This window comes from Pezoporus flaviventris, unplaced genomic scaffold (genome assembly GCF_033815535.1).
Source record: "Pezoporus flaviventris isolate CSIRO_AGI_PZ_B2104156 unplaced genomic scaffold, CSIRO_AGI_Pfla_v1 ptg000002l, whole genome shotgun sequence".
Classification (NCBI taxonomy): domain Eukaryota; kingdom Metazoa; phylum Chordata; class Aves; order Psittaciformes; family Psittacidae; genus Pezoporus; species Pezoporus flaviventris.
This window is the reverse complement of record NW_026892550.1, coordinates 69,867,112-69,890,425: the sequence shown is the minus strand read 5'-3', so window position 1 is coordinate 69,890,425 and position 23,314 is coordinate 69,867,112. Positions and strand designations below refer to the sequence as shown.

Below are 23,314 nucleotides of genomic sequence, written 5' to 3'. Positions count from 1 at the left end.
TTCACATCAAGGTCTGGCATGGCATGTGTCCCCACCGCTCCACGCCTGCTGGGTTGCAGCCAACAGCGGAGCTAAAGGTTCTTCTTGGTGGCAAACACAGAAGCCAACCCAGTCTTGCCCTTGATTGTGGTAGCAGGCATTTGGTCAGCCTCAGTCCTTGCACCTTGTTGTCAATGCACAGTTTCACCTGCTTCATCCAGTAACAAGTTGCTACTACAGCAAGGCACACACACATTTACATTAGCAGAGTAACTGTTACAGGGTGCAGCAGCATGTTGAAGATGCTGATGGCAGTGAGGGACTAGCCAAAGAAATTTCTTACCAGTGGAATTCTCCCCCCCTCTTAAATTTGTTCCATCACCTGCTTTATAACACTACCATTGTATTAAAATTTTTCTAGCTTTTGCCTTAGCATTTTCTAGCAGCTACTGCAAATTTCCATACTCTAACATCTCTTTTACAAGTGACAAATCTATACAGTACAAGGTGCAGTTTCTTATTAGCACCTAGCTAGTAAATACAGGTGGTTTTATACACAAAATCACAACCTCTAATAATAGCTATTTTACAAGCACACATATTCAGGATGTTACTTTTCAGTTGCCCCCAAGTGATGTTTTGCAGTTATTTGTTCTTTCTCTTCCTCTATCTCATTCTGCTTGGGGTAATCACGGTCAGCTCCTGTAGCTGAGGCATCAGGTTTATCCATTCGTCTGTCCAGCTCATGGCAAGGCTTGACAAACTTTGCAGGCAGTCACCATGGACCTGTAGGCAGGAGGACACCAATATACCCCCTCCCCCAGGTTATCAGTTCTTCAGTTCTTGAGAAGTAGACGGGTTAAACAGGTTAAGTGCAGCATCATTACTCTCTCTCCCTCCCCCCCTCTTTTTAAGTCCCTGCAAAAGCCATCATTACTCCCACTACAGTCCCACGTACAGAACGTGGCACAAGGACCCTGTGGAGACTAACAGCAAACCAGCTCCGAGAAGCATCACTGCAGTGCGAGGTGGCAGGCTCAACCTTAGCGGGCGTCCCCGCAGAGGCTCTGCCTCCCCCACATCGTATGAGGCTTGGGCTTTTATACTGACCAAAATGCACACTCATTCCGACACAGGTGGCCAGCCTGTGCTGGAAGAAGTGGCCAGCAGTATCTACAGAGGTCTCCAAGGGTTGATAGAAACCTGGGCATACTTATATTTACCAACTTCTAGTACATGAGTATCACAGAGAAACTGTATGGGCTCCCCCTGTCAGTTGCAAGAAAAAATCATAACATATATAGCTTGAGTATAAGAGGATTGTAACGCATACGTGGTCACTGTTTGTCAGGCCTCCTTAACTATTTTGAGATCAAGAGCTTCCCACTCTTTAGCCCCCTGCTGTGTAGTAAACACAGGATATGCAAAGATGCCCATTGCAGAAAATTCCCCGGTAATGTTCACCTCTTTGATTATCCATTGTTACAACTGAGCGTCTCCAGGGCCAGTAAGTCTGAGCAGACCGACCCGGGAGACGAAGAGTCAGGGTCTGGAAGCAGAGGATATAAATCTGGCTCGGATTCAGGGGATTCGGGGGCTGATCCTGCGCCGAACTCGGGGTCTCCGTTGCTCGCAGCTGTGTCTTTCTTATCAGATGTATCTCGTTCGGTATGTAGCCATCTGCAGACCTGGCTCCTCCGTGACTGAGTTAAAAATTTTTTCACTCTAGGGCATAGTGGGTTGGAGAGGCTCGCGGTTCCTTTAAATCTCCCGCTCGCGCATGATCCCTATTTTCTACTGCGTGCTTCAAAGTGGCGCCGCAATCGATCCGGCGCCGAGGCACCGCCCTCTTTCTTTCGGATTCCTCGGCATTTATCATACGTATACCTTCTAATATACTTTCTCTGTCCTTTTCAAAGTCCCTACTTTCGGAACTGGGGTGGTGGGGGAGCAGGGGGTTGCACCTCCTCCGCGGCACCTTCTGATGGAAGGGGAGAAAAGGAAGGGGGTGGGGGTGGGGGGTGGGGGGAAACCCTGTGCTCCCGCGAGTTGGGGGGGGGGAACGAGTTGTAATCTTCCCCCGGTTTCAACCGACCGGGGACGTCTGTTCCTAGTTTCTCCGTTGCTACCGCGGCAGTTTTCTTTTCTGCCTTGTATCTTTTTATACAGTTCATTACTTCCCTCCGTGGTTTACCGAGTTTCTTTGCCTTTTTATAATCATTAAGCACTGAGTCAAATAGTTCATCACCAAACTTTCGCCACTCACTCTCCTCAAATATTGTATTAGGATCTGCAAAAAAAATCCCTTAGCCTTCCCTAGCCGCTAGACCTGCTAGCTGCTTTAGAGTCTCAGGCTCAATTCCCCGCTTTATAAAAAGCACTGTAAAAAGTTCAGGGCTCAGTTCCCCGCTCTTATAAAAAGCACTGTAATAAGTCCAGGGCTACCTCTCGGTCCATTTTCATGGCCAGCCTTTTCCGGATCATCTTCTTCTGGGTCGTCCTGTAACCTCGGTCTCCGGATCGGCCTCCCGACGCAGCAGTGTCTGGTTCGCCCCAGCGGCGGATTCCTTTCGGTTAGTCCGAGCACCCGGGTCCGTCACGCCACCGCAGCAGCATTGCCCGCGCTTCCCGGCCACTGCCGCCGGCGCCGCTCACTCGCCGTTCCGGGTCCCCGTCGAGCGGGGCCGTGTATCCGGGTCCCCGTTAAACCGGGGCCCTGTATCCGGGTCCCCGCTAGTCGGGGCCCTGTATCCGGGTCCCCGTCGACCGGGGCCCTGTATCTGGGTCCCCGCTAGTCGGGGCCCTGTATCCCGGGTCCCCGCTAGTCGGAGCCCTGTAATCCGGGTCCCCAGCGACCAGGGCCCTGTAGTCTGCGTCCCTGTTCGGGCACCATTTGTAAGCGGCGAGGAAAAGCAGACACGCTAACCCAATATGGGTGATAAGCAGCTTCTGCTTTATTTGTGACGCAGTTCACATATATATAGGAGTGGTATTCAGCCACTCCTTCTTGGCACAACAGTATTGGTTAGCCCCCCCACAGCTTCCTCCACATTCTCCTCCCAGGTCCGATCTCCGGCCACCTGTGGGGGCCACCCCCTGCCTTGCTTGCACAGTCCTCCAGAACTCTATGGTCCTGCTCTTAGAGTCATTCTGCAACAGCACCTAAAGACTAGATTTTATGGGGAGGAAAAAAAATATTAACGTAGGGACAGCATCTGCAACCAATGGGATTCACCTTCTTCTACCCCATAAATATTAATTTTGGCATTTTGAGCCTGTGTCGTGGAGCCAACATCATGGAGCCCCTTGAGAGGCAGGAGGGAAGTCTGCACTGGAGATGTGTCATGGTTTCAACCCAGCCGGCAGCTAAGGACCACGGGGCCACTTGCTCACCCCTGTTCTGTTCCCCTGGGTCAGCTGTCCTGTCTCTGCTTCCTCCTGGCTTCCCCTCCTCCCTGGCAGAGCATGAGACTCAGAAAGTCCTTGGTCAGACTAAACATTACTTAGCAACAACTAAAAACATCGGTGTTATCAGCGTCGTTCCGAGGCTAAAGTCAAAAACACAGCACTGCACCAGCTACTAAGAAGGAGAAAAATGACGGCTACTGCTGGACCCAGGACAGTAAGGAAACATTTTTCCTTGCTACCTGCAAGTGTAAACTCAACATCCCCAAGCTTTCATACACATAGCCCTTTACAAAATCTTAACTACTTCCATTGCCAGATAACATGCCCACCATTTTGGAGTCTGTCCTGGACTTCTGGGTGGCCCACTGCATGCTGCCTGGTGCTCTTCAGATACAGCCCAGCAAGGGTTCCCAGTCCCTCTCCCCCTCCTGTCTCCAGACCAGAGAGCACTGTCCCTTCCCTTTGCTGCAGCAGCAAGGGAGCACTGGAAAAAGAAGCGGGCAAGACTACTGGGAAAACGGTGACAAGCTATTCCGCTGTCGGGAAGGAGCAGTGCTCTCAAACAGCTGTGTGTGCAAGGCACTGCAGCAGGTCTGCATGTGCCTCCCTTGGGTGCTGTCCCCAAGCAATGGGGTGGTGCTGGCCACCTCCAGCCAGTGGCCCAGTGTCAAGGAGGAAGCCTCGGCCACGGGGCAGCAGTTCCAAAGGTGATGACCCGCAGAGAATGTCACTGTCAGCTCATTGTGATGTGTGCGGAGAGCTGACAGGGAAGCAAAGACCTACTGAGGAGGCCACTGCCAGTGACTGTGGCCACCCTGTGGGCAGAGGGACAGTTGCCCCACATGCAGGCACCTCACATGGCGCACTGGGGTCATATTTCTTCTCCCAGCTGGGCACAGCAGATGATCCTGAGGTACCCCGGACACCACAGGGTGCAGATGGCGTCTTCTTCCTGGGAGAGGAAACGTTGCAGCTCAGAGCTGGACAAAGCAGCAGCTTTTCTCCCCAGCCTTGTTTCTAGCGACTACCTCGGGACCAGCTTTCAGGCAGTCCACGGAGTGCTGCTCTTTGCAGATATTTCAGGTAGGGTGCGCAGGGAGGAGCAACTGTGACATCGAGGAACGTGAGCCATTCTGGCACACACCAGGCCCTTTGGAGCCCTGCCCCTGCTGCTGATAGTGAGTGGCCATAATGAATGCTGAGGTCTTCTGCTGGGATTCCCAAAAAGGATGGGCTATCATGGGTGGTTAAGCACTGCTGCAACCCACACTGTGTTGGGGCATGGGAAGGTGCCGGGCTGGGCACCCCGGCTGGCCAGTGTGGAACTGGCTGCCAGGTCCTTTGGTCCCCAGGGCATTCATTTCCTGATTTCTGGGTGTCTCTGTTACAGATTTCACCTCTTTGACAGAGCACTGTATCTGGAAGGGTGGTTCACAGAGAGGCACTGATGAGTTGGCGGAAGACCTCAATCACTACCTGTGTGACGTTTTGGAGGGTAAGAGCCATGCTGCAGGACTGCCTGGCGGCAGGCCATAGGGCTGCTCATGGAATGGGGAGGCTGGTATCCTGGGCAACCTAGTCCTGCTTCCTTGGAAGGGCTGGGACTTTCTGTGGCCTGGAGGAACAGTGAGAACAGCCAGGCTCTCCTGGCAAGTCAGGACAAGTGCAGGTCCTTTCTGCTCCCCACTGTGGCCAAGGAGGCACCCACTTTCTCAGCAGCCACCTCTGTGCTTCTGATGGGAACACCCAGCTCCATGGTGCCTGGGGGCCCAGAGCAGGCTGAGAGCACCAAGCAAGTGCCAGCGCACAAGTGACCTGGACATGCTGGCACTGGCGTTGTGTGGGAAAGACAGGGAGAGACAGAGACCCTTCCAAGCCCATTTTCTCAGGGGATGTCTTGACCCTTCTGAGCTGATTATGAGCACATTCTGGACACCCCTTTGGCAGCATTTGTAAAGAAAAGCAGAAGAGGCCTCGAAGAGGATGAAGGGTCTAGAGCATCTCTCCTACAAGGAAAGGCTGGGGGAACTGGGCCTGTTTAGCCTAGGGAAGAGAAGGCTTCAGGGGATCTTACAGTAATGTGTCTAAAACTTCAAGGGAGGGAGCAGATTAGACAGAGCTAGGCTCTTTCCAGTGGTGCTCATTGTCAGGACCAGAGGCCATGCCATGGGCACGCACTGAAGCACAGCAGTTTCCCTCTGTAAGTTGGGAAACACTTTTTGGCTGTGAGAGGTGACTGACTGATTGCCAGGGAGCTTGAGAAATCTTCCTCTTTTGGCTCTTCCAAAGCCATCTAGCCAGCGTCCTGGGCAGCTGGCTCTGCCCCGCTTGAGAGCAGGGTTGGACCAGATGGACCCCAGAGGTTCCTTCCAGCCTCCACCATTCTGAAAATTAGGTGGCAGCTTGAGGCCATGCCTCTGTGCCTTCTGTGCAGGTACCAGGGCTGCAGCCCCTGGGAGCCTGGGAGGCAGGCCAGGGTGGTGCTTTTCCTAAGCTGTGCCGGATAGTGCACCATCGCCTGGGTGCTCCGCTCTGAGCACGGGGGCTTCCTTTGTGGATTATGGAAGAAGGTGTCCACATGACTCTTCCTTTCCTTCCCTCTGTCTCCAGACATGCTGACTCTTGGAGGTGACATCTTGAAGTTTGCTGGTACGTACTTAGGATGATGATGCCCATGGGTATTAATCTGCAGCACGGGACTGCTGTGGCAGCTCTGCTGTCCTCCTTCAGAGGCTCTGTGCAGCACCTTGAGCCATCTTCCTGGCCACTCTCATACGCCTTTGCAGCGCCCTTTCTCCAGGCTTCTCTTCCCACCCTGGGCCTGCAGTTTGGCTTCGGCAAGGGTGGTGGCTCCCCTCCCTCTGCCTCAGCTTGCAGGGCTCTGTGCTGGGGGTGAGGGCAGAGGCAGCACTGAGAGGAGGAGACCTACTAGAAGGTGAAGCCGAAGGCATTTATTGGAGTGCTGGTGAGGGACGGGGGGACGGGGGAATGGAGGGACGGGCTGGTGACAGCACAGCTCAGGCTGCCAGGCCGCAAGAGGAGGAGGAGTCCCAGCGAGTCCAGAGGTCCTCCAGAGGCCTATGGCCTCCCACAAGTCCATCTTTTTCAGCACGTCATCTGGTTTCTGCTGTCCCTGCCATGGAGCGTAGGTCAGGGAGAGTCAGGTCTCAGCAGAGCCTTGACGTTCCCTTGCTTTCCCCAGGGGATGCTGTGCTGCTGCTGTGGAGAGCAAGACCCAGTGAGATGGCCAAGACCATCAGCCTTGTGGTGCACTGTAGCTGGCAGATCCAGAAGAAGTACCGGAGGCATGACATGCTCGTGGGTCAGAAATTCCGACTTAAGATAGGTACAAGTGCTGTGCCAGGTGCAGATCTGTGGCACTCTCCTGTGCTTCACACTGGCAGGGAATGCGGGGATCCCCGCCTGGGGCTAGCGCCAAAGGAAAGCATCTCCTGCAAGCATTCAAGGGGCCACCTGTAGTTGGACACCAGACCACTGGGTTTGTGTGCGTTCACAGTTAGAATTAAACCTGGCAAGGGATCTGAAAGATAACAGGAAGAGCTTCTATAGGTATGTAGCAAATAAAAAGACAGACTAGGGCAACATGGGCCCTCTCCAGAAGCTATCAGGAGAACTGGCTACCCTGGATTTGGAGAAGGCTGAGGTTCTTAATGACTTCTTTGCCTCAGCCGTCACTGGCAAATGCTCTGAGCACACCACCCAAGTCCTGGAAGGCAGATGCAGGGACTGTGAGAATGAAGACCTTCGGCCCACTGTAGGAGGGGATCTGGTTCAAGATCATCCTAAGAACCTGAATGTGCACAAACCCATGGGAACTGATGCAGTCCGTCTGCGGTTCCTGAAGGAGCTGGTGAATGAAGTTGCAACTGTCCATCATATTTGAAAAATCATGGCAGTCATGTCAAGTCCCTGACGACTGGAAAAAGGGAAATATAACCCCCATTTTCAAGAAGGGGAAAATGGATGACCCAGGGAACTACAGACCAGTCAGTCTCACCTCTGTGCCTGGCAAAATCTTGGAGCAGATTCTCCTGGAAGGCATGCTAAGGCACATGAAAAACAACAAGGTGCTGGGTGACAGCCAGCATGGCTTCACTAAGGGGAAATCCTGCCTGACCAATTTGGCGGCCTTTTGGGTGACATGGTCTAGTGCGAGATGGCAGTGGGGTTGGATCTAGGTGATCTTAAGGTCCTTTCCAGCCCTCACTGTTCTATGGTTTTATGATTCTGTGAAGCTCAAAGGAAGAGCAGGTGTCAGGTTGAATACTGGGGTCTTTGAGCATCTGCTGTCGGCCAGATGCCTGCAGGAGGAACTTATCCCTTCATTTTTCAGGTGGAGGCAGCTTTGCATCCTTTTCCGTGTTGGATTCTCCCCTGCCTTTCACAAAGAGCAAAGGAGAGCTGCATTGCTTAAGGCTGTGAGAAGGGTTTTGCAGGCTGTAGTTTTTCTTGAGCAGACAGCTACAACCCGCCTGCATGTAAAGGGGGTGGGCGGTGATCAGGGGCTTGGTTTGCTGGGTTTCTGGGGCAGGTTAAGACAGCCAGCACTCTCAACACAGTGTCACTGTCCACTTGGTTTGTCTATTTCTTAACACCCATTTAAGGGTCCTGTGTCAGTAGCCCCTCGAGAAGGATGGAGGATGCCCTCCCCCTCCATAATGACCATCTCCCCACTGGGGTTCAGATTGGCTTCTGAACAGCTGAAATGCTGGAGGCTGTAGAGCTCTGCTTCTCCCTCTCTCTCTCCCAGGGATCTCTGCAGGGAATATGCACCACCTGAGGTTTGGAGACGAGAGGCAGCAGTACTTCTGTGTCATTGGCAAGGCCCTGGAGGATGTCTGTGAGGCCGAAAAGCTTGCGGAAGCAGGTGAAATTGTCCTCTCAGCCTCCTGCTGGGAGCTATGTGAGAAGCACAGGCTCAGAACCAGCCATATTGCGGGCAAAACAGCTGTGAAGGTAGGTGGATGGGACAGCATCTAGAGCCATTCTGAGGACCTGGACCTGAAGGAGGGAGGCCTCAGAAAGCTGAAGAGCTGAATGTGGAGAGAGTTGTAGCTCTGAAAGGGGAGAGCAGCTGATGCTCTTGTCCTTTTATGTTAGGAGTAACTCTGGGCTGGGCTTGCTTGGTTTGAGGGGTCAGGAGGCACTGGAAGAGTTTTGGCCCCACCAGCAGTGTCCTCCGTGGGTCACGGAGCTGTTGACAGCTGGGGGATGCTTGGAAGACGTCTGCTCAGCTCCAGGGTTTCTGAGGAAGCACTGCTGTCCTGTCCAGCCAGATAGGCTTCTTCTCCCCTTTTCTGGACAGTGACAGTGGAGGGCAGGATCTGTCCCCTGGGACTCCTGGAGAAGCCAGTGTCAAGTGCTTTCCTTCTGTGTACCTTCAGGTTACGGGCATGAACCAGATGTCTCTGTCGGAATGCCAAAATGTTTTAGACAAGCTTCCACAGAAGGAGAAGTGCTGCTTCACGGAAAACGAATGTGAGTGCCAGATTCACCTTGTTTTGGTTTTGCTTGGAAACGTGGGGCCTGGCTGCTGCAGGGGTCAGGGATGAACTACCGCTCCCCTCTTCCCCTCTCAGTTAGCAGTCATGCTTTTGGCCCTCTTGTGCATCAGCTGGGGCAGTTGCTGCTGCTGCCATCTCCTTCCAGGGGACAGCTCTGCCCTAAGCACCTGCAGGTGGCAACACAAGCAAACGCAGGAGTCTCTCCCCTGTTGCCAGTGCTAGCCCCTGCTTTCCAACAGCTCGTAGTCCCATCTTCCCACAGCAACCATGTGTGTTTCCTCTCCGCAGATGCTGTCAGGCCTGCTCTTTTCTTGAACCCTGATACTGATGTGGGAGACATACTTAGTTACATCCCAAAAGCTGTTCTCAGGAAGGTACGCCTGGGCCGTTGCTGCTGGGGCTGCTTTTTTTGCAGGGCAGAAGAAGTGGTGCATTCAGAGAGGGAGTTTCCATGAGAGCAAGCCAAACAAAGAAAATGCATCCCGAGATGACAATGTGGGCAAATTGGGCCAAGGGGCACAGGTGCTGCACCACTGGATGAGTTGTCCTCAGAGAGATGGGTGGTGGGGCAGACATTTGCATCTCTTGTCTTTTCTGTGGGTATGGCTCTTCATGTTCTGTGGACGTGATGGCAGGATAGAGGGGAGAATCCACTGAAGCCCCATGAGCATCGCTCAGTGTCACCACTCATGTCCGTAACTGTCCCAAGATGGGGTGTTACCGGAGCGCCCTTCTCGCCTTTGTCATTTGTGTTCTGATTTGGTATCTGACTGCTGCAAGCTGGGCAGCCTGCCGACCATTTAAACCGAGAGGAGGATCTTCTCTTCCCCTACTAGTACCTGCTATTGCCAGGACACCAGCTCTCCCTTTGTACCTGGCGTGGGCAGCCCCTGGGAGAGCAGGCTTGTGAAGCCGTCATGCTCTTGTCTTCCAGCTTGAAGACAGAGTGCCGCAGGACTTCCTCTGTGAGCTACGGCCAGTCACCATCCTCTTCCTCCACCTGAATTTTGATACAAAGGACATAGTATCTTTCCGCAGTGTCCTCAGTGAAGTCAGCAGCCTGATGCAGGAAATCGTCTGTCCTCACAAGGGTGAAGTGAACAAAGTCTTCCTGTTTGACAAAGTGAGTGTGAGGTGGAATCATCTCCCCCCAACCCAAGAGGGTGGATACTGAGCAAGAGGGGAAGGTTCCTTCTTAGGCATTGTGGCAAGATGTGCTGCATCTGTCCTTGGCAGGGCTGTACATTCCTTTGTGTGTTCGGACTCCCTGGAGTAAAGCTGGCCCATGAGAGCATTCATGCCTTGCAGAGTGCTTTTCAGATCTTCAACTCGTGCTCCAAGATCATTGCAAAAACAGGGTGAGTGTCTGGTGGGGCTGAGGGAGCGCATGCTGCCTGGGCCAGCGTAAAGCAGAGGAAGAAAGAGTGTTGCGTCTAGCTTACCCTCCCCTGTCCTCCCTTCCTTGGCAGGAAGGAAACAGTGCCCTGAGAGGTGGCAGGCAACCCCTGGGCTTATCCCTGGGCAGCCAGGCAGAGTGTCTCCAAGCACACCCTGCTAGCCACCATGCTGGAATGAGCCCTAGTGAAGGCGAGAGGCTCCTTGGTGCCAGAAGCAGCACCTTCTGGGTGACTGGCCTGTGAACAGTGATGGGGCCTAGACACCTGATCTTACATTGCTGTCATCACAGGCAGTGACGCTGTGGCACCTTCTTCCCTCCCTCTTTTCCCACTGGTCACAGGTCACAGCTCAGGGAAGGGGGTCTCAGGAGAAGTGCCCAAAAGTTCCTGCCTGTGCTCTAAGCCCTGTTCCTTGTCCTTGCCGCCTGGGTCCTTTACAGCCCTGAGCTCTCTGTACCCCGAACCCCAGGCTGGCAGGGCAGGATGGCCAGTGGCCCAGGCTAGTGCTGAGGGGAGATGCGGGAAGAGATGAAGCTGGGTGGGCAGGACTGCACCTGGAGCGCTTCTGAAGCCGTGTTGTTTCCCTGTGTGCCAGGACAGTGTCTGTGTCTGTTACCAGTGGGATGGCGTTCTGTGGCCTCATTGGCCACCCTCTGAGGCACGAGTACACAGGTACAAGCACGTGTGTGCGGTGTGGGAAACTGGCGTGAGCTGTTGGGAAGAGGAAGACAGGCTGGGGAGAGTGCCTGTCCAACAACCAGCCAGGAATGGCCCAGGCAGCACCAGTCCTGGGCTGGGGTGGGACACTGGGCTCCACAGCTGGTTGTTCCCCTGGGATCTGCTTAACCCACTGTGGGGCTGCGGGTGTCGGATGTAGGGCAGCCGTTGGTCTGGAAGGGCACTGTGGAGCTGGTGGCACAGGTACATCACTGTGTGCTCTTTCTTCATCTCTCTGGCAGTCATTGGCCAGAAGGTGAACTTGGCAGCCCGGATGATGATGAGCTACTCTGGGCTGGTGACCTGTGATACCACAACCTGTGCCAGCTCTGGGCTGCCCTCTTGCTACTTCAAGGAGCTGCCGGAGAGAAAGATGAAAGGCTTCAAACATCCTGTCACTGTCTATCAATATGTGGGGATCACCACCAACAGGTGAGTGTCCTCTTGAGAAGTCTGGATGAGGGGATGGTGGCATCAAGGGTCCAGCTTGGCCAGCATAGAGGAGTTCTGCAGAGAGAGCAGAAGCCGCTCTCCATTCACTGTGGATGAGACGGTCAGAAGCCCTGGTGTAGGAGGCTTTTTACCTCTCTTCCCTGCTGTTTCCTCTTGCTGGGAGAGTGGGAGTGAAACCACAGGAATGGGGAAGGTTTTGTTTTGGTAGACACAACCTGGCTTTCAGGCTCTGTCCAAATGGCTTTCAAACTGTGCTTTCCGTGCTGTGCTCGCTCTACCACATGCCCTGGTAATGCTGACCCAAGAAGGTTTTGTCCTAGCTGCTCTTGAGTGGGAAGCTTTGGGCCAGTCTGGTTCCCATGGATAAAGGTGGACCCTCAGGACATTCTTCATCATGTCTTCCTCCTCAAACCTGGGCTCTTCCTCTGGGCCAGGATTTGACCTTCTTTTTGGATGATGGTTTGAATGTTAGTCTCTGAAAATACAGGAAGACTTAAGCCAGAGGTGCCAGGTGCTTGGAATCCCAGCCCATTGGGTCCTTGTTTCCAAGACTCTCGGTTTTTCCTGGCCAACGCAGTAAAGATATCTGCTAACCAGCAGCTCACTCTTGCTTCTTTCACATGTCTCTGGGTCTGGCCTCTGTTGACGGACTCTCAATATATTCTCTTGTCCTGGTGTGGCTGTTGGGTTTCTTAATGCTTAAAGCTCTCTCAGCATGCCAGCTTGAACTTTGGTGGGGGGGAGCATGCAGGGGATAACATGCTGCTCGAAAGAAAAACAGGTACCCTGAGGAGCACATCCAGCCCCTCCATGCCAGGCTGCTTCTTGATGTCCCTTGGCTTCTAACCAGCTAACTGACTTGTACTTTCTTTTTCCCCTGCTCCTAGCATATTTGGCATGGCTCTTGCCATGAAGATGCCAGAGAACGCCTCCTTGCTGGGTATGTGGAGAATGCCTTGCTCTTCTGAACCCCAGTTTCTTCCCCTCAGTAACATGTATTGGGAACGGAAAAGGTTTTGCTGGGGATAATGTTGCCTGCAGAGGCCCTGAGGAAGTGCTGGCTCTCTCAGTGCCTACTTAGTTGATATCTTTGGGGTGGGAAGCAGGGTGAGGCGCTCGGTGATCCCAGGCAGGCTCCAGACCTGATAGGAAGGTTTGTTTCAAGCTGCTCACACCCTGGGGGCTAAACCAGTCCCACATCCTTGGGATCAGGAAAGAGATTTCCTTCTGCTAGACTGATGGGGAGTTTTGGTGGTTGGTTCTCCCCCTTGTACTCCTCAGAGGTGCTTTCTTGGCAGCATCTGCTTGTAAACATGGAAAAGTCAAGCATCACGGACGCCTTTAATCACTCAGTGTCTTGCTGGATGTTTTGGGCCCTGTCATGGGTTAACCCCGGTAGGGAACTCAGCCCCACACGGCTGCTCACTCCCCACAGTGGGATGGGGAAGAGAATTGGAAGGGTAAAAGTGAGCCCACTGGATACGGACAGCTTAATAGGTAAAGCAGCTGCTGTGCATCCATGACAGGCAAAATCAGGCATTCTTTCACTGCCTCCTGGTGGCAGGCAGGTGTCCAGCCATTCCCAGGAAAGCAGAGCTTCAACATGTGTATCAAGGACTTGGGAAGACAAACCCAGGAACTCGTAATGTGCCCCCTTCCTCCTCCTTTTCCCCAGCTTTTCTTGCGAAGCACTCATCATATGCAATGAAATAAGCCAGCTGGGGTCTGCTGTTGCAGCTGTGCCCCATCCCAACTTCTTGTGCACCCCCAGCCTGCTTTTGCTGGCAGGGTGGCATGAGAAATAGAAAATGCCTTGATGCTGTGCAAGCCCTCTTCAGCAAGAACTAAAACACGGTTGTGTATCAACACTGATGTGCTCTGTGGCCAGTCGTGCAGCCAGGAGAAGATGTTCTAAGTCTGTTTGGGACACAGCTGCCTGAAGCAACTCAGATCATCCCTTCCAGCCTTGTACTGGATCCCTGAGGGGGGATTTGCATGGGGCTGTCTGAATCTCTGTGGGACAGGGCATCCGCTACCACTCTGAGGAAGGCAGAGGTGCAAAAGCTGGGACAAGAGGGTTGGAAGGCAGCAGGGGTATCGTAGGCTGCCAGATGTGGTAGTGGGAGGGAAGCTGTGGTGGAGGGTACCAGCCAAAGGGACGGCTCTTTGCTTTCTAGCATGCCCCAGCAGCTCATTTTCTTGTTTGTCTTCACAGGTCGGAAGAAGGAGATTGACCTCTTTGTCAACTGCTTGGAAGCCTCTAACCGTTTTGGACAAAGACACATACTGGCATTTGAGGGCGCAAGGGGCGCTGGGAAGAGCCAATTACTTAATCACCTGTCCCAGTTAGGCCAGTCTGCTGGCTGCAGGTACAGGGTTTTGTCCTGTAGTTTTGGGACACTGCTTCTTTCCATCCCTAAGAGCCATGGAACGCTCCAGCCCCTTGGCCAGTGTGCCTTGGCCTTGGACTGAAGCCTCCTCAAAAAGCCTCATGGAGGCATTCCATAGTTATCTCCTGCGTGCTCTGCTCCTACCCCTGTCTCTTTGGGGTGTTGGAGGTGCTTCTTGACCTGTGGTGTTTCCTCCTTCACAAATAGAAGGAAAAAGCCCAAACTCGGTGCTTTGCATTGGATTCCAGATGCAACATATAGCAGGGTGGCCTGTCTCAGAAGCCCTGCTTGCCCCCTGACTGTTTCCCAGAAGGAATACTGGGCCAGAAAAGCCTCTCTGTGGCTGAGAGGCAGACTGCTAAGGTCTGGAGCCCAAAGGCAAACTCCACTTGCTCCATGATCACCTCTTAGCTCTGCAAGTCCCTCTGCAGTAGGGAGGTAGGGAGACATGGACCAGCGCTGCAGAAACCAGAAGGGGTCTGGACCTAGCTCTCCCAGTGGCTTGGCAGCAACTGCCTCTCTGTGCCCTTTCTCTTACAAGGAGTGAAACTCCCGGTACCACTTTGAAGTGGGAGGCTGAAGAGTTCCCCCTAAAGGCAACTCCAGCTCTTTTGTCTTAGAAGACTTGGGCCGTTGGGGATCTCAGTGCCTTTTGCTTTTGCATGGCAGGGTATTTGGCATGGAACTGCTAGAGGTCAACGTGAGGCAGTCCTTCTCTGCCATGCGTATTCTGATGGCCAGGGTGATGGGCCTCCATGAGTGTGAATCGTGCAGTGCCAGGGAGCACGTGCTACGGACAAATCTCAACGGGATAATCGAAGAGAGCAACTACTGCCTCCTCAATGACATCTTCCTTGTCAAGGTGAGAGCGAGAGGCCTCTCTGACCCTGGAGAAGGCTTTCTCCTGAGCCCTTCTGGTTCTTCAGCAGTCTTCTAAGGCTGCTGGAGTGCCTTAGCTCAGGGGGAGGGATTGCAGGGGGTCACAGCACATGTTTCCCATTCCTGGCCCCGGGGGCTGCCTGTATGTGGTGACTTAATGTCCCGCGCTGCATCTGGCAGTGCCTGGTGCCTTGTTCGGCATTCTGGAAGCAGCACTGGAATGAGGCTGGGTCTGACCTTGTGCTGAGGTCATTGCTGTGTGAGTGGTCTGCTCCAGCCAGCCCAAGATCCCACAGTCAGAGAACCAGCTCTTCAGCCCACCGCCAAGATGCAGCTCTGCCTGAGCCTCTGCTTTAGGCTCTAGTTGAAGTCCCACTGTGGCCTCTTGCACCCGTGCTGGGGAGAGGGAAGGTGCTGAGGCAGAGCAGGGAGGGTTTGCTCTGCCATCTTGCTTGGTGGGTAGGTGTAGCGAGCCCTGGAGACATGTTTCTCCCTGACTTTGCTTTTCTGTCTAGTTTCCCATTTCAGACAAGGTTCGCCAAATGCATGAAATGCAAAGGAAAGAGGAATTGCATTCAACCTGGGCAAAAGTGCTAGAGAAGGTGAGCATTTCTCCTTTTCTCCTTCTGGGTCAGAGGAGGAAAACAACCCTGCTGGCTCTGGGCTCTGCGCCACAGCAGTGTGAGTGGGTGGGAGGACCTGGTCCTTGCCCTCTAGGGCCTGAGAAACCCCCCATGTTCTCTCCATAGCCCGACAAGCATACTAGTAACTTTCCTCCCTTAAAGCGTTCCCTGGAGGAGAGAGAATTCTGCGTTCCCTTGCCCAAGCTCCCTCCTTCTGCAGGGCAGGTGATGTTAAGCATGACCTGAAAATCTCAAAGAAATTAGGCATTGGGAAGCTTCCAAGCACGGAGTTGGTTGGGGTGAGACTTGAGAGCATCCTCTCAAGAGACAGAGGCAAAATCTCCTTCCCTGTAAGACACTTGAGAATCCACTGGATTCCCCTCAGAACAACTCTTTTTTTTCCAGACCATTGACAGAAATGCCATATTTGTCATCGACAATGCCCATTTCATTGACCCCGCCTCCTGGAGTATCATGGCACCTCTGCTCTGGAACATCTCTGTCTTCATGGTCATGAGCTTATGTCCCGGCTTTGCAAGAACCGAGAGCTTTCACAAAGCCACAGCAAACAACCTGATGTCCCATAAAATCATCTGCTTTCAACTAGAGAAGCTGAAACCTTCAGCTGTGGTGCAGAAGCTCTGCCAGGACCTTAGAGTGGTCAGCATCCCTAGGGCTTTAGTGAGGTAAGTTGGAGCAGGGGAGCTCCCTGGACACGAAGCATAGGAGCTGCCAACCCTTTGCTGTTTCACAAGGAGGAAGGGAGGAAGACCCCCAAGGCCAAGCATATCTGGGGTGTGAAAAGGGCTTGGTCTAAGTGGCCAGGCTGTGTGGCAGATTCCCTGGGGCAGAGGTCTGCCCTGCTGCCAGAGAGCACCTAAGCTCCTGAGGAGAGGAAAGGCAGGGCTTGCTGCTCTGTGCTTTGGGCACTGTCTGCAAGTCTTTCCCCAGGGACTTCAGCAAAGGCTGGAGGTTCAGGGGGGCCAAAAACCACATGCCAGCAGGAGGACCTCCCTTTCAGAAGTGAGGTGTAGCTGTGACAAAGATGCTGGCTCCCCAGCTATGCCTGAGTGGCTTGCTACCCACCTCAACTGTTTTTCCTTTTAGGGTGGCGAGTCACTGGAACATGTTGTCCAAAGATGTGGTGAATGCTCCACCCCTGGGAGGGTTCAAGGTCGGGTTGGACAGAGCCTTGGGCGACATGGTCTAGTGTGAGGTGTCCTTGCCCATGGGAGGGGGTTGGAACTAGATGATCCTAAGGTCCTTTCCAAACCAACCCATTCTATGATTCTACTTCTCTTGTGCTGATCACTGCTGGATCTGTTCCTGCCCAGGTTCCTTGTCCAAAGAAGCTTGGGGATCCCGTATTACTTGGAGGAGCTGGTGCACTTCCTTCGTTGCAACGACATGCTCTTGTTCCGCACCAAGAAGTGGGGTGAAAAAGCAGAGGACAGCTGGGAGAACCTGAACAGTAAGAACCTTTGCCACTGACTAATGAGTTGCTGTGTTGCATTCCCTACAGCACAAACTTGCCCCTTCATTGCCCCATGGATTAGGGGCAGAGTAAGATCTTGCAGCAGATCATGCAGAACTTGGCCTGGCAGAGGCACGGGCTTCTGTGTGCCTTGTTGTCAGGACAGCCAAAGCAGTGGCTCACAAGTTGTGGCTTGGAGGGGCCTCAGTTCTTGGGGCTAAACCTCAGGGGAAATGGTTCTGGACCACGTAGGTTGTGGTCGTGAGACGTTCTCATGAGCACAGAACTTATGTTGGCCAAATGCTAGCTTAACTGAGAACAAACTCCAGCTTGAGGTGAGGGCCAGGAGCGGGAAACTTCCAGTGAAAACTATTTTGCTCTGCTCAGAGAGCATGTTCAGCACCCGCAGGTCAGTGCACCTGTACTGTGTGGTGTGAAGGGGCCTTGGACTATTTCAGGTGAACTTGGAAACATTTTCAGGCTGCAGGTCACTTTGCAAATTGCCTCATTCCTTCTCTCTTGCTCCACCTAGCTTTTGCAGTCTTGGAGTCATCCCTCACAGCAAGCTCAAGGTCCAGAGCAGGGGCTGCGGCCATGATCTGCATTGTAAGGCCAGGCGTGAACCTGGACAGCACCATGCTGCCCAGTAACTTGAAAGGTGAGGGGCAGAGAGCCACTCTGCTGGCTCTTGGCTGTGCCGCAGGGGCTGGAGGGAGGCTGGGCATCACTGTGCTGCAGAGTCACCCTCTCAGCTTTGGGGCTGGAAAAGGTGGCTCTGCTCCAACCAGCAACAGTCCTGGCATTGTGGGCAACCATTTTTCCTTCCTGTGTGTGGAGCAGCTTGAGCCTGCTGGTTGCTTTCCAGCAGCAGGTAGAAGAGGAAAAGTTGTTGATGCAACACTAAAATGACTCCCTTTTCTCACAGAAGCAAATCTTCTACTGGGACAAAAATTTGACTTGCCTCTGACTCACCTTTGAACACAGCTTCTATCTTGCTACTTTCTTTTTGAGTTCCCCAGCTAACAGTGGTTTCATGGCATGTTGTGGTGGTTTAAGCCCAGCCACGCATCTCACACTGTCACTCCCCCCCACCCCCCCACCCCCCCTCCCGGAGGGATGGGGAGGAGAATGGAAAGAATGTAACTCCAATGGGTTGAGATAAGAACAGTTCAGTAACTAAGGTATAACACAAACCACTACTGCTACCACCAATAATAATAATGATAAGGGAAATAACAAGGGAAGAGAATACAACCGCTCACCACCTGCCAACCGATACCCAGTCCGACCAAGCAGTGATCTAACCCTTCCTGGTAACTGCCCCCAGTTTACATCCTGGGCATGATGTGCTGTGGTATGGAATACCTCTTTGGCTAGTCTGGGTCAGCTGTCCTGTCTCTGCTTCCTCCTGGCTTCCCCTCCTCCCTGGCAGAGCATGAGACTCAGAAGATCCTTGGTCAGACTAAACATTACTTAGCAACAACTAAAAACGTCGGTGTTACAAGCGTTGTTCCGAGGCTAAAGTCAAAAACACAGCAGTGCACCAGCTACTAAGAAGGAGAAAAATGACTGCTACTGCTGAACCCAAGACACACGTAATTAAAAAAAATAAACCACTTTCCTGTGGATTTTCATGGAAGTTCACCTGTAGCCAGGGGAACTGTCAATGACTGTTGAATGTCCCTCCTGTCTGTCAGTAGCCATTTGTATGAACCTTGAAGAAACATTCCTGCTCTTAAGTTGTTTTGCCCAAAGCAACCCAAGAAGAAAAGTCAAAGAAAAGAAGAGTAAGGTCTGGCTGAGTTGAGACAACCTTTCTCGGGAGCTCTGAGTTCACCTCTGAGGTGGTGAAAGTTGTCTGTTCCCTGCTTGCAGGGCTGGCAAAAACCTAGTCCAGGTTTGGCAGGGCACATTGTGGGACGCATGTACCTGCTGGATCCTGCCCTATCCCAGTGGGGGAGTGTGTCTGTTGAGTGTCTCACTTTTTCCCAGGCCCTGTGAACTGCAAATCCAGTAGGAGCGGAGCCATTGTGCAGACACCTGTCCTGGGCTGCAATTGCCCAGAAGTGGCCAGTGTAGGGCCAAAGCCTATCCTGTTCATGCGTCGAATCTTTGCAGTGCCTCCAGCCTCAGTGTGGGGAAGAGGTAGGACTGAGACGTGTGGCTTCTCCTTGACAGAGATTGTGCTGGCTCAGCTGGACGAGATCACCCCACTGGAGCAGACTGTTTTGAAGTTTGCAGCCATCATCGGGCCGGTGTTCACTACCCAGCTGCTGTCATACATTCTTCCGATTAGAATGAGGCACAAGATGACTACCTTGTTGGACAGTCTAGTGAGTGACAACATCCTCAAGTGGACGGAGAGCACTGAGGAGCCAGAAGACGTCCAAGATCCTAGCAAGGAGCCAGCCACCCCTCCGCAGGCAGAGATTGGTAAGTGGTAGCAGTGGGGTGGACAAGGAGCTCCCAGATGGGCTCCTAAGGGCGTGGCGTGATTCCCTTCCTGTGAGGGCTGGCATGGCTGTTGGGGATGGGTTTGTCAAAGCTGTTACAAGTCAGTCTGAAAGCACACTAGGTTTGCACTGGAGGGAAGTTCCCACCAGCTGTCCCAAATGCCTCTGCTCCCCTGAATCCAAGTGCTGCTCGTAGCGCAGGCATGGGACGAGTGGAATCCCTGACATCCTCTCCCAGCCACCTGCAGCATCCAGACAAAAGATGCCCTCCAGAATGGCCCAGGGTCTTCAGCAAGCTTTTATTGGGCTTTGATTACCCTGTGATGCAGGGTTCCTGCTCAGGAGGCTGGTGGCTGCCATGCCAAGAGCGGGGAGAAAGTGCTGGCTGGGGCTTGCTTTGGCTGGCAACAACATCCCCAGCTCCTGCCTGGACCAGTGCAGCTGAGAACTGCATCCCCAAGGCTGTGCTAGCATCAGCCCTTTCACCCCATGCTGCAGGGCTTGGCGTGCAGCAGCACTGTTGCTATTCAGGATCTGCACCGAGGCATGACTGGCTCCCCATCTGGCCACAGCTTGGGCTCATACAAAGGCCCTTTGCCTTGCAGGTGTGGAGACCTCCCCCCCAAGCAAGCAGAGTGTGGGGTGTCCATTTGGTGTGCTGATGTTCCATAAGCCGCTGCTGCGGGAGGCTGCCTACGAGCTGTGGGTCCAGAAACAGCGGGTCACCCTGCACTCCAAGTGTGCTGCCTTCCTGGAGCGGTATGCACACAAATGCCAGAGCTGCGGCCAAGGGGACTTTATTGTCTTCCACCGCTTCGCTGTCAGCAGCACCCAGGACAAAGGGAGCTGTAAGGACTTTGATGATGGGGATGACCCACACAGCTGGAAGGCCTTGGTGCTGGCTGGAAAACAGCTGAAGAAGGAGAGGTTTTACATCTCTGCAGGTATGCTGTGCACCATGCTCTGTAATTTGGGCCCTCCGGGAGCCCAGGGATTGGTGCTGGGGGTCGAGTGGGAGTAGATCTGCTAGGAACGAGCCCAGCAGGAGTGGACACCCACTGCAGACTTTCCTCAGTGTGTTAGCACCTTGCAAGGATCCTTGCAGGCCTACTGGGAGAGGGAGAGCAACTCTTATCCCAGGATACATGTGGGAGGTGTCCCTGGTTTTCTTTCAAGGTATTACAGATACTCAGGAGGAGCAGGAGCAGCAGCAGCAGCAAGCTTTTGTGGAAGAGGATTTTGGGTGAGCAGACAAGGTTCTGATTCTTTTTGAAGCGAGTGAGTTCAGGGTGTGCAGAGGAGACAAAGAAAATGCTGGCTTTTGGCTGTCAGCCGTGACTCTAGCTTAGCGAAGAGCCTTTCCGTGGGGTGGGAGCTGAGAGGAGATGGCTGTGGAGATGAGTGAGTGCTTAAGGACGCCCACGGCTCAGTGTCAAAGAAGCCCTCGCTTTCCAGTTCCTGCAGAGTAGTACTGCAAAATCTACAGGGAAAAAGCCACCACAAGGGCTCAGGTGGTTTGCCTGTGGGAGGTGACAGAAAGCCTAGCTTCTTCCTTACTCCCTCCTCCCAAAGGACTTGTATGACTAGTACCTGTCTGTGGCTTCCTGCTCTGCTTTGCACAAAGGGCTTTTGATGTTGTCTCTGGGAAGGAAGACCACTCTAGATGATACCCTTGTATTCTTTGCTCTCTTCTTCCCCTGGGCACTGTCCTCTGGGTAGTGCGACTGACAGAGAGGACAACAATGCGCTCTCATGTGACTGCAAAGGCATCGTGGAGTCAGTGCTTGTGCCATTGGTTCACCACTACACAACACTGGGCAATGCTGCCAGAGCCTTTTACTATCTTCTGGAGACTGCAGCTGCCTACCTGCATGTCTCCAACTACTACATGGTGAGTCGCCCTGCTTGCAGTGTGTCCTGCCTGGCTCTGGGAAGGACAAGTTTGCGTTGCACTAGGACACGACTTTGTGGGTCCTTGGAAGGAAGATGTTGAGCTCTGAGCCTCACTTCTTCCTTTGGTTTGCCTCTTGTGTGGGAAGAGGCATTGGGTGCTGTGCCCTTAGCATGAGGGGCATTAGCAGGGAGGAGGCCTGAACGATCCGTGGTGCCTGTGCTCTGAGGCACACAGTCAAAAACATGACTGTTTGTGCAGGTATCACCAGGGGAAGAAGCAGACCCTCTGAAGACAGATGCCAGAGGCAATGGGGGAGGACAAGGGTAGCCATGGGCTCTGCACTAATCTCACCTGCTCTCCGTGTGCTTTCACAAAGGCCCTCAGGAAGCTGAGCGAAGCAGATATCCTGAGGAACTCTCTAAAGAGTAAAGCGAATGTGATATCCCGCTTTGAAGATGCCACCTTCTTCAGCCTCAAAGGGGAGGTAAAGGCGCGGTCTGGAGGGATCTCCTGAGTGATGGAGCTGGATGCCTTCCCCAGATGCAGTGGACAGGAGAGCTCTGGCTTCTCTGGCCACTGGCAGATCCCTGCAGTCTCTTGGGCATCTAGTCCACATTGCGATGTTTCCCTTTTCCTGTGCAGGTCTGCTATGGTGTGGGACGCACAGAGCTGGCAAAGAAAATGATCAGAAAGGCTTTGAGCCTGCTTGGAAGGCCATTTCCCCGGAACCGCGCTGAAGACTTTGTCAGGTCGCAGGTTGAAAAATTGCAGTGTGCCGCTTATGTTGCCAGAAGAGCATCTTCCCTTCCACAGAAGGCCCAGTAAGAAACACGACCAAGAACCCGGGGGAGAAAGAGTTATTTCCTACCTGGTCACAGGCATATGGGCACAGACCTGACGAGGCTTGAGGCCACACAGAGCAATGTGAGGGTAGAACAGGGAACGATAAAGTTCCTCTCTCCCTCCCTCCCTCTGAGGCCCTTGGAACAAAGCATACCTTAGGGTATCAAAGCAGCTTGCAGCCAGGGATGTGTCTGCTGGCACGAGTTGTGGCAGTGGATTGGTGCTGGCTGGGAAGAGAGAGCTGTACTGAAAAGGGGTGGGGGGGCTGGAGGCAGGACCAGGGCATGGAGAAGGAGCAGTAAGAGGAGCTTGGCCCCCCTGGTGCTGTCAGGCCAACATCCTCTCTAGCGGCCAGCTTCCCACTGTGGTACTTGTTGTTTGCCCCTTTCCCTTCTGGCAGCTCCCCCTCCATCAGCTCTATTTCCTCCAAGGAAGTGTAACGGTCTTGTCTGGCACCCGTTTTGCCCCCTGGCCCTGTCTGACCCAGCTCATAGGCTCTAGCCTGTAGAGCTAAAGCCTCTGGGCCTAGCAGTTTCTCTTGCTTGGCAGGAAGAAGAAGCTCGCCTGGCTGCTGCGGCAGAGCCGCTGTCTTTCCTTACTGGAGCACCTCTTCAGGCTGGAGGGCACTTCTGCTGGATGGAGGCTGTCCTGCCTGGCAGCGCGCATGAGGGCCAGCACAGACAGGGCAGTGGACTTGTATCTGTCAGCAGCCTGCACGAGCTATGATGCTGGCTTGGAAATGATCATATAGTTCATTACCACCATCTATCTTACATTTGGAGAAAGACGGTACTCTCCAAATATTTGTAGTACCGTAAGAAGCAATACATACAAATTATTAAATATTCATGTGTCCCTTCGCATTCAGATTAAATCCTTTTATTGTTACAGGATCTGTAAATATCTCCCAGGACACAGAAGGGAAAGGACAGGAGAAGCAGGCAGTTACTTGGGAGTATTTGCTGGGCTTGGTTGGTTTTTGTTGCGTCCCTAATGAAGAGTCCATCCCCAGCATCCCTATAGCCCCCGTTCAGATACTGGAAGGCTGCTATGAGGTCTCCACGCAGCCTTCTCTTCTCCAGGCTGAACAGCCCCAACTTTCTCAGCCTGTCTTCATACGGGAGGTGCTCCAGTCCCCTGATCATCCTCGTGGCCCTCCTCTGGACTTGTTCCAACAGTTCCATATCCTTTTTATGTTGAGGACAATGGAACTGCACACAATACTCCAAGTGAGGTCTCATGAGAGCAGAGTAGAGGGGCAGGATCCCCTCCTTTGACC

At 53.3% G+C, this 23,314-nt stretch overlaps 1 protein-coding gene across 1 annotated transcript in view; it reads left to right on the top strand.

The window, feature by feature from the left end:
- The window catches only part of LOC133274860 (adenylate cyclase type 10-like), a 28,152-nt gene extending 5,366 nt beyond the window's left edge, over nucleotides 1-22,786 (top strand). The window contains exons 2-27 of the mRNA XM_061464374.1: nucleotides 4,014-4,094; nucleotides 4,277-4,470; nucleotides 4,778-4,882; nucleotides 5,998-6,036; nucleotides 6,590-6,733; nucleotides 8,159-8,364; nucleotides 8,793-8,886; nucleotides 9,201-9,286; nucleotides 9,847-10,035; nucleotides 10,149-10,270; nucleotides 10,905-10,981; nucleotides 11,269-11,458; nucleotides 12,367-12,419; nucleotides 13,695-13,848; nucleotides 14,539-14,731; nucleotides 15,264-15,350; nucleotides 15,777-16,057; nucleotides 16,706-16,842; nucleotides 17,378-17,503; nucleotides 19,024-19,278; nucleotides 19,904-20,242; nucleotides 20,475-20,541; nucleotides 21,018-21,189; nucleotides 21,569-21,676; nucleotides 21,835-22,013; nucleotides 22,585-22,786. Coding sequence (XP_061320358.1) covers nucleotides 4,014-4,094; nucleotides 4,277-4,470; nucleotides 4,778-4,882; nucleotides 5,998-6,036; nucleotides 6,590-6,733; nucleotides 8,159-8,364; nucleotides 8,793-8,886; nucleotides 9,201-9,286; nucleotides 9,847-10,035; nucleotides 10,149-10,270; nucleotides 10,905-10,981; nucleotides 11,269-11,458; nucleotides 12,367-12,419; nucleotides 13,695-13,848; nucleotides 14,539-14,731; nucleotides 15,264-15,350; nucleotides 15,777-16,057; nucleotides 16,706-16,842; nucleotides 17,378-17,503; nucleotides 19,024-19,278; nucleotides 19,904-20,242; nucleotides 20,475-20,541; nucleotides 21,018-21,189; nucleotides 21,569-21,676; nucleotides 21,835-22,013; nucleotides 22,585-22,786 — 3,880 coding nt within the window. The remainder of the gene's footprint in view (nucleotides 1-4,013; nucleotides 4,095-4,276; nucleotides 4,471-4,777; nucleotides 4,883-5,997; nucleotides 6,037-6,589; nucleotides 6,734-8,158; nucleotides 8,365-8,792; nucleotides 8,887-9,200; nucleotides 9,287-9,846; nucleotides 10,036-10,148; nucleotides 10,271-10,904; nucleotides 10,982-11,268; nucleotides 11,459-12,366; nucleotides 12,420-13,694; nucleotides 13,849-14,538; nucleotides 14,732-15,263; nucleotides 15,351-15,776; nucleotides 16,058-16,705; nucleotides 16,843-17,377; nucleotides 17,504-19,023; nucleotides 19,279-19,903; nucleotides 20,243-20,474; nucleotides 20,542-21,017; nucleotides 21,190-21,568; nucleotides 21,677-21,834; nucleotides 22,014-22,584) is intronic.
- The last annotated feature ends 528 nt before the right edge of the window (nucleotides 22,787-23,314 follow it).